We start from the raw sequence: 19,378 nt of genomic DNA, 5'->3' as shown, positions 1-19,378 counted from the left end.
ACTGATGTAGTCCACTTGAAGAACCGCGAAGCAAGCTAACCCGACTTGGATGATGATCAAAAACAGCAAGAAAAAAGAGTACATGAAAAGTAGAGTCCCATTTTCTGTTACGACTCCGATACAGCCGATTGTAATCACGAGGATGAACATGGCTAGTCCAACAGTGTAAAGAACTGACGAAGGTGTGTGCAAGGGAACGCCTTGTAAAATTATACCGACTTCTCGAAGTCTCGTCATGACTCCGTATCCTGCCAGCATAGTAGCCAATGACAGCACTATGCACATCATGTTCATAAAATGCATTCCAATTTTGTAGAAATTCATATTGCCTTTTGGTAAATACTCTCGCTTCTGAACTTGTAATACAATTATTTATTTCAATGTGATAAAATTACATTATTTAATCTTTAAAAGAGACGAAAAATTTGGACCCAAAGGGATTCTGAAACTGACTTATATTTGTGTTTATAAATTTGTATTGACTTAGAATTTACAGTTTTGTTAAATCAATTTAAATATAGAATAAGTTTAATATTGATACGAGTAGGAACCGTTTAAATAAAAAATGAAAAAAAAGTAACTACTTATCGTACGCAATTATTTTACACCCATACCTCGCTTTACGGCCTAGATATGTTCCACTAAATTTGGCTGCAAAGCGAAAAGCCGTACAAGGATTTAATTATTCAAATACAAATTCATACAAATTCAATGAGATCGGTTCCAAATTTGTTAAATATGTTACATGGTTTAACATTCAAAGTGGATTTTATCTTTTTATTTCATTTAAACCAAAAATACATACATTACAAGTACATACATTTGTATGTACTTGTGATGTGTGTATTTTTATGACTCCAAAAATCAACAACAATCTATGAACAAAAATGAAACCACTTCATGTTAAATAAAATATGTGTATTTATACATCCATGATTTTTTTTAAATGGCTTTAATCTGAAGACGATGAAGAAATGGTAACCTGCAGATCACTGTCATCATTTTTCACGAGTAAGGATGGGCCTGGCTTAAAAAAATTGTTGAAAAAAAGTTTTTTTGCCATTAAAGCAAACCATTTTAGGCCGTAAATGGAAAACGTGCCTTAATTGAAGAGGGCCGTTATAGCGAAATGCCGTATAGCAAGGTATGGGTGTATTACATTAAGTGTTCAATACATTTACGCATGTTTATGAGTATTACATATTCAAAATTATATATATATATATATATATATTTTTTTTTTTAATAAAAATAAAAATACTTATTTGGTGATTTTATTATATCGAATGTAATTTGTATTCAAAAAGTACATAAATTGTTAACCCTATAATCTACATAAACATTTTTTTAGTGTTTAAATATAAATAATTATACTACATATTTTTTATAAGAAAAGTCATAATAAAAAATATATAAAACTTGTGTGTATTATTTACTTATCGGTGCATAAATAAATATAAGATGCATTAAAATATCTCTTATTTACAGATCATGGCTAAATATTTACCTTATTATCATATTTACAAACTACATTCTTACATTGATTAAAGAAAACACTTCGTTTTTTACCACTTGAGTTAAGTTCGTTTTTTTTTTTTAACTCAAGAGGTAAAAAACTAAGTGTTTTCTTTAATCATTGTAACAAGTCTTACCACAAAGTTAATGCCGAAACAATAAATAAAACATTCTTACATATTGAGCAATTACAAGTAAAGAAAACCAACGAGGTTTGAGAAAATTAATTCATTAATTTAATAATCAACTATGAATTATGATATGAATAACATAAAAATTTATAATATTCACAACCAGATTGTCCGCCTTCGTAGTGTAGTGGTCAATGCGTTTAACTACCATGCTGGAGATCCCAAGATCGATTCCCAGGGGGATCAAAATAAATACAAAGGGTTTCACGTGCCAATCCAGCATCACCTATCTTTCATGTACATATTTAACAATCAAGATAACCCTGCTTATATACAAAGCAGCGCCCTATGCACTGTTGAGAGCAAACAAGGGTTTTGAAGAGTATATTATCATTCAGTTAAAGTATTTTTTCTAATAATCGGTCATCGCTTGACCAATGACAGCGGATTCCGATTTCGATTTTCAATTAGCCCATTAGTTCAATTTTCAATTAGTTCAATTAGACAAGCAGTCACCCCGTGATTTGATTTTTGTTACTTTGAATGAGGCGGTACTCACCAATGACGTTAAATAAGTTGATATGTCGACGGTCGTAGTGTCCTTGTGAAACAGATAGAAGTGATAAAATTTTATTTCTGCTTCCCCAAGGTACCCCGAATGACGACACGCCTCTTATTTTTTATTCTCTTCCACGTTTACAGGACTCTTCGGCGCCATCTAAATGCTGGACAACTAGCAGCGTGACTCCCTCGGCATTCTCCTCTACCAAGGCTTTCTTACTGCAGCTTTAAAAATGCCACGAGGCATAATTTTCGTTTTTGTTTTTGTTGACATCGAGGGTTTTGTGTCCTTGGTAATTAAACATGTAGAGGCGCACATGGTTGACAAGCCCTAGCAGAGATTTCCGAATAACTGCGTACGGACGGCACTGGCTCCACAGCGACGGAGGGGCAGGCCAGAGAAGGGCTCGCGGGGAGCTCAGCTGAGCTACGAACTACAGAACTACAGATTTCAGTAGCGGCTAGTGTGAATTTTATATAAGAATTGGAATCAATCCATTTCGAAATTTTACCCAACTTAGTTGATACTGCAACGATCAAGATAACACTGCGTTTATATGATGCAGTGCCCTATGCACCATTGGGGTGCGGATTAGGGTTTTATTATTATTAGTTGATACTATCGTTTCCAGCACATTAATTCTCACTGTGAGAGAAAGAAATATAAGATCTGACTCGGACATATTAAACAAACCTTTAAGGATCAGAACAAAAACTCACGCGTGCACTCCGTGTGACTACTCAGCCCTATGCAGCCCTAGTTAGCTGGGCCACTCTGGTTGGTGGATTAAAACTTTATAGTCAAATAAACTAAAATCTATGATTCACTACCCTGTCTAGCAGCGAGGGTGATTCTTCCTTGGCGATCCAGAGACTGACAATGTGTCAGGGCCAACTTGCAGACGAAACAAGTTCGTCCAAGGAAAGGGTCCGAAATTGGCATGGACTAGGTGACGTTGTCCATGACAGAAGGACCTACAACTCGAGGATGAGGAGAGCAGACTCCAACAGTCTACAAAGATGATAAGTTGGGATGGAGCCAGGAAGAAAATCATCAAGAGGAAGAGTATCAGTATTTTTTCTCACAGATTGTGAGAAAATAACTTATTTATTGTTCCTGCAGACAGTTGGTAGAGTTCCATTTTAAATTTTTGGGTGATATATCTAAAATTAAACAAGGTTATTGGATTGGATTGAATTCTACTTTTATACAATGATGTATATTGTGACGCGTTTCGTCTTATCAAGACATTATAAACCTCGAAACAAAAAAAAACTGTTGCTGAACTAAGTTAACAAGCTCTAATTTATGTATAAAACTTAATATGATTAAACAAACATATATTGGTGTGTCTAAACGCAAGTGTTTTATTTGCAGAAAAGTGCATGGTAACAATACATAGAGCTTTGAATGCCATATGTATTCCCATATAATTTTTGCAAAAATAACACTAATAGGAGCCAGGCCGTACCCAAAATTACGATCAAACTTTCCGGGTTTTTCCTCAGAGATCACATTTAGGACCTTTTCTGTATAATGCATATCATTATGATATTTATGCATGTGTCCAAAAAGCTTGACTGACCATATCAAGGCTGCCACAAGTTCAACTGTGGTTGGAGTGATGTAAATGGCAGTGTTTCAGGAGAGGTGGAGAACAACTATACATAATGTTTTAAGGACAAGGAGAGATAGAGGATGGTCACGACCTTCAGAATGATGACAATGATGTTATGATTTAAAAGCAGCTTTAAAAATATTTTTGTGCCGTAACACTATTATTATTCTGTTTCATTTCAATATTTAAAATCTCAAACATGTTTTCTTAAAAAGGAGGGGGGAGGGGGGAATGTATCATGATTTTTTTTGTCATACCAGTATAGTGTTGCTGCCCCCATAACTTTATAAATATGTATATGTATGTGGCCCTAAGAAAAAAAAGGTTGAGCACCATTGCTATAGATTTTTCTTATTCACGACCATTTTTAAAATCATATGACCCGCAATATCGGAGGACAACTGCACCGAGTAGTCACCTGGCAGTACAGATTCGAAGGTCGGGTGTTGCAGTCGTATGTTATCTGAGCACATCCTGCTCGGTGGCCCCCCTCTTCCTCTTGAGGTGCTCGGTGAGTGCGTGCGCGGGGCGCAGCGGCAGGGCCGAGAGCCGGCACCACGCGTCCAGCGCGCCGCCCGCGCCCTGCCCGCCCGCCAGCAGCACGCGCTCCAGCCGCTCCAGGCGCGACGAGGCCACCGGGTCCGGCCGCGAGTTCTGGCTGAGGTCCATTATGTGGCGGAAGCGACTGCGGAATGTCTGGAACGTAAAATTGTTTAGACTCAAAAAATCAGTTTTGGATTTAACATTTAACATATTTTTAATTAAAATGGAGTTTTACAAATTAAACGCCAAATCTATTTTGGACTCACTGGATAGGTGAGGCCAGGGATTGTATTGATAACACTTCGGATGGAACTATTGGGATTTATCAAAACAATCGATGATACATTATAGTTGACGCGTAGCGGTTCCTGATTTTTACAGAGCTCGAACGGTCCGAGGCGGAGTTCGATGCTGGTAATCGAGCGCGTCGTGGGTCGCGGTACTGGTGTGATCAACTGTGATCACTGGTAGAGAACAGCCATTGACGTCTCGTGACGTCGTCGGACAAGTTGCGCTCCTGGTAGAGGAATCAGCTCAACTGCCAATATAGCTTCTGGGGGCTCTGCCTATTTATACCCTCCAGATCCTTTGTTCTCCTCCAGACGGTATTTTATCTCCAGACGCGATTCAATCCCTGGGACGTGCGAAGCTTCTAGACGTTACATGATGTTTAACCAGTTAACCGGGCGGGACGTATAAATATGTCGAACGTAAACAATATTGGCAATGGATAGGACATATGAATACGTCCTGTATATATATGTTGCTCCCTGGAGCAGGCAGGACCCATATTTTTGAACAACCAAGGTAATTAGTCATCCATGCATGTTTCGACATGAATTTTTTTTCATTTGTTTGTAATTTTGTATTTTCCTTTGTGATTTATATATAAATAAACGAAAATATATATATTTCATAGTCTTTTCATATATTTTAAGTATAAATAAAATATATGAACTTACGTCCACCGGGCGTGACATACTGACAGTCGTAGTGAAAGAATTGGCGCCCGTTGTATGTTGCGTAATTAAAAAGTGAACTCCCCGGTTAACAGGTTAAAGGTGAAGCTAAGGTGAATGACACCACACTATAAACAAATTGTTTCACATTTATACAAACGATAATGGCCAAATCAGTAGGATTATGTTTTTTTCTTTAAACCATCAACTAAACCTCAAACAGTATATAGAAAGCCTTGCAATAAGGGTTGTTTTCTTTTACGGTCATACTCTTAAAAAATCGAAACTGAGATTGTTTGAGGAAAAGTTTGAAGTCAAACAAGTTTTCATTTCTTTGTTCATTTTACAACTTGGAACTCCATAATTATGGCATTATCGGCTCTGTGTACAGAAAAATATGAAATGACGAGCATTATTTGTTATATTAACCTCTAGTTATAAAGCAATGTTTGATTACTGGCTGCTAAAAAATAAATAAGCGGGATTAATTTATTTATTTTGAACAAAAAATGTTATAATAATTTTCTTTTAACCATTGAAATGACGAAAATTGGTTTAAAAAAACACCAGTGCAAAAATCATCACCAACAAGTCGAAACAAGACTTACTGAACAAGACTGTCCAAACACCGCTTGCATTATTCAATAAAAACAAATGGGTCAATATTAGACTCTGGCAAAGCTGAACTGACGAGTCGGAATATGATTTACCCGAGCAGTGCTCAGGCTCGTCAAATGCAATACAAACTCCTTGACCGAGTCACGCTTGGGCTAGTCAGGGAACTAGTTAAACTCAGCCTCTGAAGGCTGAGTTTAACCAGTTCCTGTTTATTTCAGGTAAATTTGCAAGAACTCAATAGCTGAGAGATCACATTATGACTATCCCAATTCAAATTATCAACAAAGGATATGACATACGGATACTAAGGAGCCTCCCACATCCCCCCTGGATTCCAGAGAGGCGAGATAGCAGCCGAAGTCATAGTAGAACATCCCCAACTTGTGCAAGTCCACCGCAGAGGCGTCTGCCTTGAGTATCTCCCGGTAAGCCTCCTTGTACACCTTGGGAGTGTCCAGCACTACCAGTGGCGGCTTCCTCGAGCTCAGGGCTTCCGCCAGCCAGAAAGGCAGCTCGATAGTCGTGCCAGCGGCAAGGCTCTCGTTATCCGAAGAAGGGTCTAGAAAACCTGCGAAATTCAAAGGATGAAATAAGAATTTGAGCAAAACCGTATAGAAAGTGACTTATTCCTGCTATAGACCAGTGTTCCGCAACCTTTTTCTATTCAAGGTACACCTACCAAATTAAGAAATATCAGAGGTGCATATATACCATATTATGGTACCATATTTAACATATTATGTTAAATGCAAAATGTGAGCCTACTTAACTGAGCACAGGAAATCAAAATTTGGAGCAATTGTGTTTTTTTCATAAAACTAGACTTCTTCCGCGGCACACGAGTGTACCGCGGCACACACTTTGCGGAACAATGCTATAGACCAGTGTTCCGCAAATTTTTTCTGTTCAAGGTACACCTGCCAAATCATGAAGGTACACCAATGAAAAAAACTAAGTTTATTTAATATTGATCTATTATTAAAATTAATATAATTCGAAAACATGTACAACATCTGATGTTTAATGCGAAATGTGAGCTTAACTGAGCACAAGCGATAAAAAATTTGAGCAATTGATGATAAGGCTGCTCTCATCTCTTCGTTGGTCGTCCTCGGGCGTTCTCAGTTTTTTTTTTTAATAGTAGTCGAAATCCCAATTCGAACGCTCTTTGCGCAACAAAGCGCCTCGCTTGTATAGCTTTCAGCTATTTCTAGGTGTGTTATCTTCACAAAACTAGACTTCCGCGGCACACCATCTAATTACTACCGTACACCAGTGTGCCGCAGCACACACTTTGCGGAACACTGCTATAGACAACCCTGAGTAGGTATTTAGTATTGGATATGTGAACAAAACTCACGTTTTTACATAATCAAATAAATTAAACTTTCAAGAATATTTTATTTGGTTATTTCAAAACAAATTACATACATAAATCATATATACATATAATATTCCCGATGAGTAATTTCTATTTATCATTTTGAGACATAGAATATGGAGGAGACAGTTTGTTTCCGCTTCTTATTTAACAACTTTTTTTTTATAGTCTTGTAGTTATACATGTGGACTTCTTCGCATATTACAAATACTTGTGCAACTGCACAAGTATCTGTAATACCGACTTAACATATAAAATTTTAATAAAAAGCCATTTTGTTTTGGCTGTACTGAATAATGAAAGATTAAGAAAATTTACAGATGAATTGTATACAATTATAATAATATCAACAATATTAGTTACTTTTTAGTTAATGTATGATATTGTGGCGGAAAAAAAAACTAGAATAAAAAACTATCTCTTCAGAATTATTGTTGTCGTATTACAACAACGCATGGACAGAACTGCACCTGTAAAGCAAGACATTTAAATACTTTTATGTTGCGTGAAATTAAGCAATGCCGGTTTTACCTATATTATTAAATCATCGTATACTAATGCAGGTTCTGTATTTAAAAACTCACATTAGCAATGTCTTTGATTTTAAACACCCTATAACATAAAAATTAACATTTCATCGTATTGTTACAATGTTTCAGTGTATTGCCTACAATTTGCTTTTGGATGTCAAAACATCTAAATAACCTGTGAATTTTAGAGTCAATTCAATACGGATTATGTGGAAATGCTTATTGTTTAACTGAGATAAAACAATTTATGTATTTTTTAAACTCACCCATTCTAGGAAGTTCGTTTATAAACTTGCACGAAATTCGTTCATTTGTTGCCAAAATATCTTCAATGGCCAAGTAATGTGGAGTATAACTATGCTGCGTCATTTTATAATACTTTTTTTTTTAAACTCCGATGAGATTATCACATTATGTCGCAGAAAACAAAATACAAAGCTGTTTTGATTTATTTTTTAAATAATGCGAGATACACCAGGGAATAAAAACGACCCAAATGGAAAGAAAGCAAATTTGACCGTTTTGAACAGATATGTTTTAATAAATGCAAAATATTATACTATGCTAAGTAAAACCCACACTAAAAAGCCGAAAGTGCCGCCGAAAGACGAGTTTGACGTTTTGAATCGAGGATTATGCACTTCTTCTTCTTCTTTTTAATGGGTTTTCACCCTTGAGTGTTCTAGCCAGTGTCGAGTTAAATTTTATTTACAATTTTTACATTTGAATTTCAAGTGTTAGTATTCCTGTTAGTGGGGTTAGTTTTATTAAGTAGTAATGTAAGATTGTTAAGTGACTTATTTTACATGTATCATACACCTTTACAAATTTATACAATTAATTTTGAAATATTTACAAATTATTTTATATACAAGTTTGTTAGGGCATGTGAGGATTATATTTTGTACTTGGAAAATTTAATGATCAAGATATTCGATGATTAAGATAATATATTCGAGCCTAGAATTTTCCCTCATGAATGACATGAAATTTTAGTAACTTTAAACATAAAGAGTAAATCTATTCACGAGTAGGCATAGGTTATGAAACGTAAAAAGTTGAACCCTGAGTAGGGTCATGATAAGCGGTGTTGCATAAGCCGTAGCTAGGTTTCAGAGTCATTTGGACGTTAGGTAATACAAAAAAAAATCATTTCATTCTTTGGGATTTAAAATTTCGGGAATATAAATTCCTTTATTTTTTATTGGAGACCTTTTGTCATTTTATTGAAATTAAAAACAATTGGATCATTCAATTCATTTCGGTGAATCCACCGCTAATTATTTATACATTTTCAGTCTTGCCAATATGTAGACATAACAAAAGTACTAAATACCTACCTATATACAAGGTAATAAATTGGTAACAACGGTCCTATTAATTTAATCTATGGTTAATTTAATGAGTTATTCAAATTGTTTCAAAAATTGACATATCGTTGTCAGTTAATTTAGTAAATGTTTTATTTAGTCAAATAAAGCAGAAAATACGTATCTGTTCATGTAGCTCGTTTTCACTATATTCAAAAATGGATTTTCCTCTACATGTCGAAGTTGTTCAGAAGCTCACTTCTAGTGCAACAAAAGAAAACATTGCCGAACTTATAAGTCATTTGCTCAAGAAAATAGTTTCTGTTACTCCAGGAACGACATTAGAAAAACACGATTTCGACGATTTTCCAAATGTCCAAAATCATGTGCAAGCTATTCATTTTTGCGACGTTAATCAAAGGAAGGAATCCGTGGATATGAAATCAACCGAAATGAGGTTTCATGTTTATAAACTGGATAATGTTAAATGCAGCGCAGACACAATGGATGGAGAAGACGATAATGGTGAGGATCTGCCCGCTTTCAACAGTTGGCAGTTGCCTTCAGAAGACTTTGTCGGATTGTGGGAAAACCTTATATATGACACCAGAGTAAAGGAAGATGCCTTAAACTTTGTGGAAACTACGCTTTTGTTTTCTGATAAACATATTAACACTAACATTATCAATTGGAACAGAGTCATGTTGTTTCATGGCCCTCCTGGTACTGGGAAAACGAGCTTATGCAAAGCGCTAGCGCAGAAACTATCCATACGACTCAACAACCGGTATGCGAGAGGACAACTTATAGAAATCAACAGTCACAGCTTGTTCTCAAAATGGTTTTCAGAAAGTGGCAAACTCGTGTTGAAGTTGTTCAAAAAGATCAGAGAATATTTGGAATGTCCAGAATACCTGGTGTGCGTATTGATTGACGAAGTGGAATCGCTCACTCATGCCAGAACTGCGTCGTTTTCGGGTTCCGAACCTTCAGACTCTATTCGAGTGGTCAACGCCATCCTGACGCAACTCGACCAAATCCGCGAGTACCCGAATGTGATTATCTTAACCACTTCCAACATAACGGGAGCTCTCGACCTAGCGTTTGTGGACAGAGCGGATATTAAACAATATGTCGGGCCTCCTTCCTCCACCGCAATATATCAGATCTACTTCTCTTGTATTAACGAGCTCATGAGGGCTGGGATTATTAAGCCAATGGAAAAAATATTCTCCTATAATACCCTGGAAATCTGCCATTTCCAGCTGAATGCATCTACCCGCCAAAGTTTGGAGCTGTTGGAGTTAGCAAAGTATAGTGTAGGACTGAGTGGGCGGAGCCTACGCAAGATACCTTTCCTAGCGCACGCTCTGTTTGTGAGTTCCGCTACTGTTGACCTGAATACATTTTTAAAAGCCATGAAGGAAGCTATCAAGAAACATTTGGCCGACAGTGATGTTTTTGTGCAGGACATTAAAAAAACTAGTATTAACGGAACCTAGTTTATTCTGTGGTTGATAAATTTTTGTCTTGAAAATATTTTCATTTTTATAATTTACTATATGCATATCTCAATAGAAAAAATAAATACTACTGTAACACATAATATAGTGAAAATTGTTTAACATCAAACATTTTTTATTATTTAAAGATGCATCCAAAAAAATGATGCGACAATGTTTGATAACAGAGATATTATTATAGTGTATACTCGTTTTATGTATTAATTTTAAATCAAACACAGATTTTTTGAGTCTACTAAGTTGTATTTTAATAACAAAAATACATTAAAAAAATTATATTGTGACTATCGTTTCTCCTTGTTAGGGCATTATCAAACGAATGTCGTTTGATAATGCCCTAACAAGGCGAAACAATTGTCACAATATTAATTTTTTATGTGTTTTTGTTAATAAAATACAACATAGTAGTCTCAAAAAATCTGTGTTTGATTTAAAATTAATACATAAATTAAAATTGAGTTCTACAAATTAAATCAATAAATATGTATACTCTTTCATTGCTAGTCAATATATATTTAGTCAAACTAGCTACACTGTTGATTAATACTACATATACATAAGAAATAAAATGTTCTTTGTAAAAATAATCAAATAAATAACCCGTGAATAGACTGAGTAAGACAATGAATAGAAATTGAATGCCTTGACTTCCCGATTATCGCATTAGTTTATGCACTAGGTGCCCAACTAGACACAATATGCGATAATTGGTAACCTTACCCATGGTTTATTCTACCGGTCAACCTAATCAAAAGGTATTAAGCATTTTGGTAAATATGCGACTGAAAAACATAGTTTTTAACACAAAAATATTTTTGTGTTAAGAAATTTAACAATCTGTGTCAAAATAAAGTTCTGCAAATTACATTATATTTTGTCAGGGCCATTATATTATTTCATGTTACCCGATTTTCATAGAAAGTGTTTATGTTGAACAATATCCACTGTATGTGATGAAATGTTATAAGTACAATATTATTTTAGTTTTTATTTCAAACTCTACCTATCCAATCTATATATATATATATATATATATATATGTATATACGGGCGGTAGTGCCCGGCATTGCATGGGGTGTTTGAGGATGCGATGAAAGAAAAAAAGAAAGTGTTTGATTTTTTATTGTAATAATTTAATATATAAATTTCATATGAATAAAAAACAATAAAAATTCAAATAATAGTATGGTACAGAATGAAAAAAAACAATAACAACAGTAAAAGTAAGAGTAATAGTAGTAGTAGTACTTATAAAACAAAAACAATATGAAAAAGATAAATTTTACTGATGTGGTTTTGGATAAACTATATTTTTAGTTTTTCCATCTTGTATGTATGTATATGTATAAATCGGAAGGTTTTCCAACACGCAGGCCACATACAGCTGTCCATGTGAGAAGCATAGATTTTTAAAATTTAATCCACACACTGTAGCGATTGTCCCTGTGCTTTGTCGATGGTCAATGCTAATGCGAGTCGCACCGGATACTGTATACGTTTGAACTCGAATGACATATCGCTCACTCCTTTCAAGAACGTCATAAATCAAAAATCGTCAATTTTGAGTTGTGCATGTTTTCGTAATGCCCAGAAAATGTACTATATCCCAGCAAAAGTGGCATATTTTTAACTTAATATTTACCCGCTACAGGGCAGAAAGTGTTATTTTTGCATTTTGAAGAAAAGGTATTGTTTAATTATTTTTTTAAGCATACTAAATATTTTTCAAATGGAGAAAAAAAATTCAGGTTTTACCTAAAAAGATCTGTTGCACGGTAAAAAGTTAAATAAGTGGCTTGATATTTATTTTTAATATATTGTATTTTATGTTTGAACTTTAAAAACGTTCTCCTAAAATCTAATTTTTTGATTTATGACGTTCTTGAAAGGAGTGAGCAATATCTGTTGGAATCATTGGGATGCGTGGTAACAGTACATCTTCTCCTTTAAATTTTCCATTTAAAATTGTAGCTTCGATTACGTTGCTCATGGTTTTTTTTACTGAAAGCCTGGTTCCGTTACAAAGTCGTGGTGGATTTATATTGCGGAGAAGGATTATAGGTACGCCAATTTCAATGTTAAAGTGCGCGGTGGGATGCCTGGCAAGTCAAGCAAATTTAAAAATTCTGTTGGATAATTGACAACTTTATCTTAATGAATAATTTTATCGAAATGAAATAAATTTGTAGAAATTTATGATCTATGTTTGGAAGTAGTGATCCTGCACGATGATATATTTGCCCTTGCACTTTAAATGTAGGCATTTAGTTTTCACGCACTATATTTTCTGTCCCGAACGATATCATTTGAAAACAGGAGTTGTATTTGCGTATGTTAGCCAAGAAATGTCTTGATTCGTTTGTGTTTTTGGACACCAACATAGATAATGGTTCTGGTGGTATTTGCAATTCTGGTAATTTTACTTTTCCACCCGTGCAGCACATTCCTGGTGTTTCATTTTTTAATTTGTAAGCATTGCAATACATGCATAATTTATCCATTTTTCCAATGTCAACACTTGGATGACTACTATAATTATGATTATTATTACATATTGTAATGCAAAGCTCTGTACAATTAATCTGCGTGTATTGTTTGTCTGGATTAAGCACTGCGAACTCTATTATTTTTCAGTCTTTCATCTCATTGCACATCTGTTTCTGATGATCGGGCTTGAGCAATTCTAAGTCATTCGGTTATCAATCTTCCCTCTCGTTGCACGTCTGTTTCTGACAAACGGGCTTGAGCAATTCTATTCGGATAATCGTGAATCCTCATTATTTTTGCGCGAGGTGTTGATCTTCCAATATTTGTACGTTTGGGTGGCATTTTATGATTTGATTACAATAACATGTTAACCAAAACTGAAAAGTTTTTTTAAAATATTAAATTTCTAAATATTATTTTCTAAATGTGAATGTAAATATTAAAAAAGTGAAAAAAATACACAAATATGATTTAAAATGCAGCGATTATAATAAAATTAACTAGCTATTTGGTCCTTTTCGTAGTACTCATACACCGTACACAGTACACCGAAGAGCAACTCTTGGTTTCTGCCAAATATCAGAAATGAAGCTCATCGTAAATGTGAAGCTTCACCCCTTTTTACAATGGTAAAAACTCGTAATCCCTTAATACATTTGTGAAGGAAATTTAGTAATAGACACTAAATAAAAAGACCAGGTAAAAAATGGTAAAAACCCGTAATCCCTTAATGCATTTGTAAAGGAAATTTAGTAATAGACACTAAATAAAAAGACCAGGTAAAAAATGGTAAAAACCCGTAATCCCTTAATGCATTTGTAAAGGAAATTTAGTAATAGACACTAAATAAAAAGACCAGTTAAAAAATGATGAAAACCCGTACTGCTTTAATGCATTTGAAAAGGAAATTTAGTAGTAGATAAAGGGATTTCCTAGAATTTTATCATCGTAAAAGATTAATTTCGTTGAAACATAGTAATTTTTCAAACTCTGAATCAAAAAACATTTTTCGTTTTAATGATAATTATTGCTTTTTTATTTAGCAGGCCACATACCATATCAGTGTGAGAAGCATGGCTTCTTCAAATTTAATCCACACACTTGTAGCGATTAGAATTCTTTGTAGATTCTAAGGATTCTTCGACTCTTAGTACTGGATTTATTTTTTAACATTACTAGGAAGGAATGGAATATAATGAAATAGAAATAAGTATTCTCTCAAACTGCATACTGAATCTAGTAGTTTCCTTTTTATGTTCACAAAATATTAAGTGTACAGTATGAATTGTTACACTCCCAAAAATAGCATTAATTAGGTTTTAAAACGGGCGTCAAAACCCCTTTCCGCAAGTAAAATCTTGGTACCTGGATATTTTCTATTGACTATCACAAACTAATTCATATGTTTACCGTTCACGTATTTTGACAGATATTTGACATTTGGAGGGTTGCCATAATCTTCTAACTCAGTTTGCCAAAACAGGTTGTCATCTGAAAAAGAAAAAGCTAATCAGGTACTTACGTGTTTTGTGTCAATTAGATAAAGCTTCCTTTTTTGTTGTTGTAAATATTATGTTCGTGGCATGTCAAGTTTATATAATAATATATAAAGTGGTACAAATTAAAAAAGAATATAATAAAAAGAATCAAGTTAAACTATGAAAATATAGTGTATAGTACTGTAGAATGGTAAAATAGTTACAATAACGTATACGAAGAAGAGTAATAAAATAAAGTACATAATATGTAAAATAACAGCGAAAATGTGTCTGAAATATAAATACATAGTTCTAAAATAAGATAAGAAAACCAATTTTAAAAACATAAAATATTTGTAATTTTTAATTACATCCAGAAATTAATGGCATTTAGTTTAGGCTGATAGTACATGTCAAAATACAATTTTACTTAACTGACTCGTACAAATTCTCGATGACGGTATGCCACATAATTTGTACGAGTAGGGATATGCAATTTCGAGTACTAGTGCTGATATTTAACCTTTCCTCCCCCATTTCCTTTCTCATATATAAGTAATGTCCTTCACCCCTCGGTCCTTTACATCATTTGTATCCCATAAAATATTTTGTATACACACAAATAACCAAGAATCTGCAACGCAGGACTGATGATTGCATTGCCTTCGATTAACTGACGATTAAGTTAACACCGGGCCAATACGGTGTCCTATGCACCATATAGGTGGGGATAGGGGTCAAGTAAAAATGAAACACAGTTCAGTTGAAAAGTAGATATAAGACATTAAATCAAATTAATACTCCGTACTTTCTAATAATAACAAATGCCTCATTATATTTTCCTGATTATTTTGCACGTCAAATAACGGAAGGAAGTGGGTACTTCAAAAATAGATTAAATTAGATTATAATATACGTACTTATAATATTTTATGAAAACTTAATAAAAAATACTTTTTCCGCCTCCGTAGTGTAATGGTCGGCACGGTCGGCTACCGTTTTGGAGGTCCCGGGTTCAATTCGCAAGGGGGGTAAAATAAATCAAAGTGATTTTTTCACTGTAATATTTATTCAATATTACCCTGGACCGGTACCTGAAACGGAAGGCTGATCACCTTCCCTTCATGTGTAAAACGATCAAGATAACACTGCGTTTATATGATGCAGTGCCCTATGCACCATTGGGGTGCGGATATGGGTTTTATTATTAATTTATTTATTTCATATAAAATAGGAAATTTTGCAAAAGAAATCATCAAAATCGGCGCTTTTTTAGCAACCGATTCAATGTTGAAAAAAAATACGACGGACAATAAACTACGAGACATGGGGTATCCAACCTAACCAAACCCTATGACGCTCTGATAGCTAGACATGAAAAAAAAATTATAATAAATTTAGAAATAAAGTATTGAAATTATTTTTTATTTATTCCTGCCTTTTTTTAAACTCGTCATTTTGTTCATCTTCCTTGTAATCATTTTTAAGCACATCGATGGCATAATTTTATCAGGAATAATATTGTAAAATATCGTTTTTCCCAGGCAAACAAAAATTAGAGTGGAGAGATTGTCAGCCAATTAGCAACACCGACCGCGCGACTTTACGAACATGCTCATGAAAAGCTTTCAAAGCTCAAAAATGTACTCATTAAGCATTAAGTAAACATCAAAAATGCTTAATTCAAATGTGATTATAACTTGATTTGCAATTTAAGAAAATCATAAATACTGTCACAAAGAAAGTTTGCCTTAAGAGGCTTATATTGTAACAGGGTAGATCCAAGATCATTTTCCGTTGCTGATGGTGAGATGAAATATAGCGCCGACGCAGAGCGACTTCGCTCGAGGTGCAAGTTACGCCGCATCGAGCGGCCAGCTTCCACCGCGCACGCGCTTTCACTCTCCCAGGATATCTTCAGTAGAGATTCCTTCCTTTTATTGGAAGTTTAATAGAGCGTTTTGTGTAGAAAGGGACTCATGCTTTGGACGATTGTGAAGAATCGCCAGATAAGAGAAAAAGGATTTTTTACAAAATTATTCACGATTCGCGCTTAGCACGCATATCGCGGAACAGGTTTGACGGATGTGCTCCCCTCGCGATCCGAGTGCATCTTCCAAAATACAGTCCGACAAGTAAAGGGATTCTGTCGTCGCTAGTAAGCAGCGATCAAATCTGGGGAGTCCGGATGTGTGATGAGTGAGACGGGCTCGGGCAGTGCGGTCGCGTGCGTGGCATCAGGGGCGGGCGCTCGGTAGGGCTCGGTGGGGCTCGGCGAGGCGACTCGAGGTGTGGTGCGAGGGAGAGCGCCGAGGGGTGGCAGCCGCCATCATGGGGTGCGCCTCGTCAGCGGAGGAGAGGGCCGCCATGGCGCGCAGCAAGCAGATCGAGAAGAACCTCAAGGAGGACGGCATCCAGGCCGCCAAGGATATCAAGCTGCTACTGCTCGGTAAGGCCGGCTCCAACTTCCCGACTCTAGCTCTAATAGCGCTGACCGACTCCAGTGCTAATAGCGCTGACCGACTCTAGTGCTAATAGCGCTCCCGACCCTGGGAGTGCTAATAACACTGACGAGCTTTTACTCGCTCCTTAAGAACTTAATCTTTCATGTATGTTCGTTAAAATGCATCCTCAGATTATGAGCATGTACTCGCATGTCCCATACCCAACCAATAAAGTTCTTAATTTATGAAATATCCCAACTCCGGTCAGGTCCTATTAATTTTACCTAAAAATACTGTTTTTCTCCATCAAATGAAAAATATATAACGAAGATTAGTAATATAAAACTCAGTTTTAGTGAAATATAATGGGTTTCACAGTTTTGTAAGAAATGACATTAAAATTAATATACTTACTTGTATAAAAATATACATAGTCACCGATAACCGTACGCCGTTTATGAAAAGTACGCATGGCTACAGCGTGGTTTTTCAAATGCGTTACCTATGTAGCTTATGGTAGATAATTAAACTCTAGTTCTATTCAGTTTTATAACAAATGGTTAGAATTAACACCAACAAAAATAAAACCACTGTCTAACGTACATTTTTGTTTAATAGTACGCATTACTGCAGGGGCACTTTTTTAAACGCGTTTAGTAAGAAGTGTAAATTAATAAACTTTATTTCTAATCAATGAAAAAAAAGCACCTATTTCTCGGTTGCTGTCAATATGGATCAACAACCGGTTTCAAAATACCAAAGTCGTTATAAATAAACGTCTAGTCGAGAATTTATTTACTCTACGTAAGTATATGTAAAACATCTTTGTAATACCACCCCTTAAACTTAATAACGGGCCAACTTTTTGCGACTAATCTTATGTTGTAGCTGAACTGGAACGAAAAGTAAATTAAAACACCCCTTTGAAGAAATTTAATAATAATAATAAAACCCTTTTCCGCACCCCAATGGTGCATAGGGCACTGTGTCATATTAACGCAGTGTTATCTTGATCGTTTACACATTAAGGAAAGGTGATCAGCCCTCCGCTTCAGGTACCAGTCCATGGTAATATTGAATAAATATTGCAGTGAAAAAATCACTTATATTTATTTTACCCCCCTTGGGAATCGAACCCGGGACCTCCAGAACGGTAGCCGAGCGTGCTGACCATTACACTACGGAGGCTGACAGAAAGAAATTTAGTAAAAATTAAAAGTATCATTTACCATTATTTACATTGGTATTCGCACATGGTATCTGTGAGATTATTTTATAATATGCTAAAAACGTATAATATATGCATTTTGTTTAATTTTCATCTGAGGATATCTTCAACCCCAGAAAAGTGGTATAATATACATATTTATGTTAATATTTGTAAAGGGATCCTTGAAGGGTCAGTAATATATTTTTACATCTTTGTATATTACTATTTCATTGTTATTTTGATAACTGTCTAACATTTTACAGGATAATTAAATCATCCGCCCTATTCCCTATTCTAGAAAATGTTGAAAAGCGACAGAAAACCAATATAAAATCACTAAGATTCCTATAAATGGACATTTCAGAAACAAACCAGAAACGTGGTCGACAAGGTTAATTAAAATTTCTAATTTCTAATGTTTCTACATGGTAGGGTATTATTCGAGAGACCTTTGAAAAACCATTTTTATTAAAACTTTGATAAAGATGAAGGAATCAGTTTTACTTAATATTCTATTATGGCGCGTTGTACCAAGGGAACCAAAGTTTATTTCTTTGAATAAACGAAGTGACATTTTATATATATTTTTATTATTTTATGTTTTTAAATTTTGATTGTACTCAAACACTAGATTTAACTCATGAAGGTGATATATCGATATAAATGAGATGTTTTAACAAAGATAAAGCATATTTTACTACGAATGGAGTACGTACTAGATTTAAAAAAAAAATTGATGACAAATGATTTTCACCAATTTGAGAATGTCTATTAATGGGGGAAAGCGGTCATTATCAGACAAATAAACAATGTGAAAGTATTTGAAGTACATATTTTAATTTGTACTTTAAACTTTAACATTATATAATTGATTAATTACTGCCCCTAGTGCGGCAAGACCCAGTTCAATCCATATGTAGCAGGTAGCACCAGAGCTCCCTGCTTGTATACTTAATAGTCTATCGAATTTGCATAAACAATCAACCCTAATACGTCCCGTAGTTCCAGCCTTATCTGCACCGAACTAATATCACCGTTTTTCGTCGAAATTAAAAATAACGGGAAAAGA

General features: G+C 34.9%; 2 protein-coding genes, 1 long non-coding RNA gene and 1 pseudogene across 4 annotated transcripts in view; 2 read left to right on the top strand and 2 right to left on the bottom strand.

Moving 5' to 3' along the window:
* Positions 1-2,462: 2,462 nt before the first annotated feature.
* Psf3 (DNA replication complex GINS protein Psf3) lies at positions 2,463-8,496 on the bottom strand. Its single transcript, XM_088278336.1, has 3 exons — positions 8,124-8,496; positions 6,246-6,514; positions 2,463-4,522 (listed from the first exon to the last, which is right to left on the bottom strand). The coding sequence occupies exons 1-3, from the start codon at positions 8,224-8,226 to the stop codon at positions 4,286-4,288; spliced, it is 609 nt and encodes a 202-aa protein (XP_088134462.1). The 5' UTR covers positions 8,227-8,496; the 3' UTR covers positions 2,463-4,285.
* Positions 8,497-9,247: 751 nt separating this feature from the next.
* Positions 9,248-11,472, top strand: LOC148311780 (pachytene checkpoint protein 2 homolog pseudogene; annotated as a pseudogene). Its single transcript, XR_015839338.1, has one exon. The product of XR_015839338.1 is annotated as a pachytene checkpoint protein 2 homolog pseudogene (transcript).
* Positions 11,473-11,801: 329 nt separating this feature from the next.
* Positions 11,802-14,608, bottom strand: LOC148311779 (uncharacterized). Its single transcript, XR_015839333.1, has 2 exons — positions 14,233-14,608; positions 11,802-13,554 (listed from the first exon to the last, which is right to left on the bottom strand). It is a non-coding gene; the product is annotated as an uncharacterized LOC148311779 (long non-coding RNA).
* Positions 14,609-16,693: 2,085 nt separating this feature from the next.
* Positions 16,694-19,378, top strand: part of Galphao (G protein alpha o subunit) — a 188,922-nt gene continuing 186,237 nt past the window's right edge. Inside the window, exon 1 of the mRNA XM_088278331.1 lies at positions 16,694-17,104. Within this exon, the coding sequence (XP_088134457.1) occupies positions 16,987-17,104 (118 nt within the window). The 5' untranslated portion in view covers positions 16,694-16,986. The remainder of the gene's footprint in view (positions 17,105-19,378) is intronic.

Source organism: Brachycentrus maculatus, unplaced genomic scaffold, assembly GCF_059751285.1.
Source record: "Brachycentrus maculatus isolate JH-2025_06_01 unplaced genomic scaffold, ASM5975128v1 h1tg000056l, whole genome shotgun sequence".
Taxonomy (NCBI): Eukaryota; Metazoa; Arthropoda; class Insecta; order Trichoptera; family Brachycentridae; genus Brachycentrus; species Brachycentrus maculatus.
This window is presented reverse-complemented; position numbering and strand designations above follow the sequence as displayed.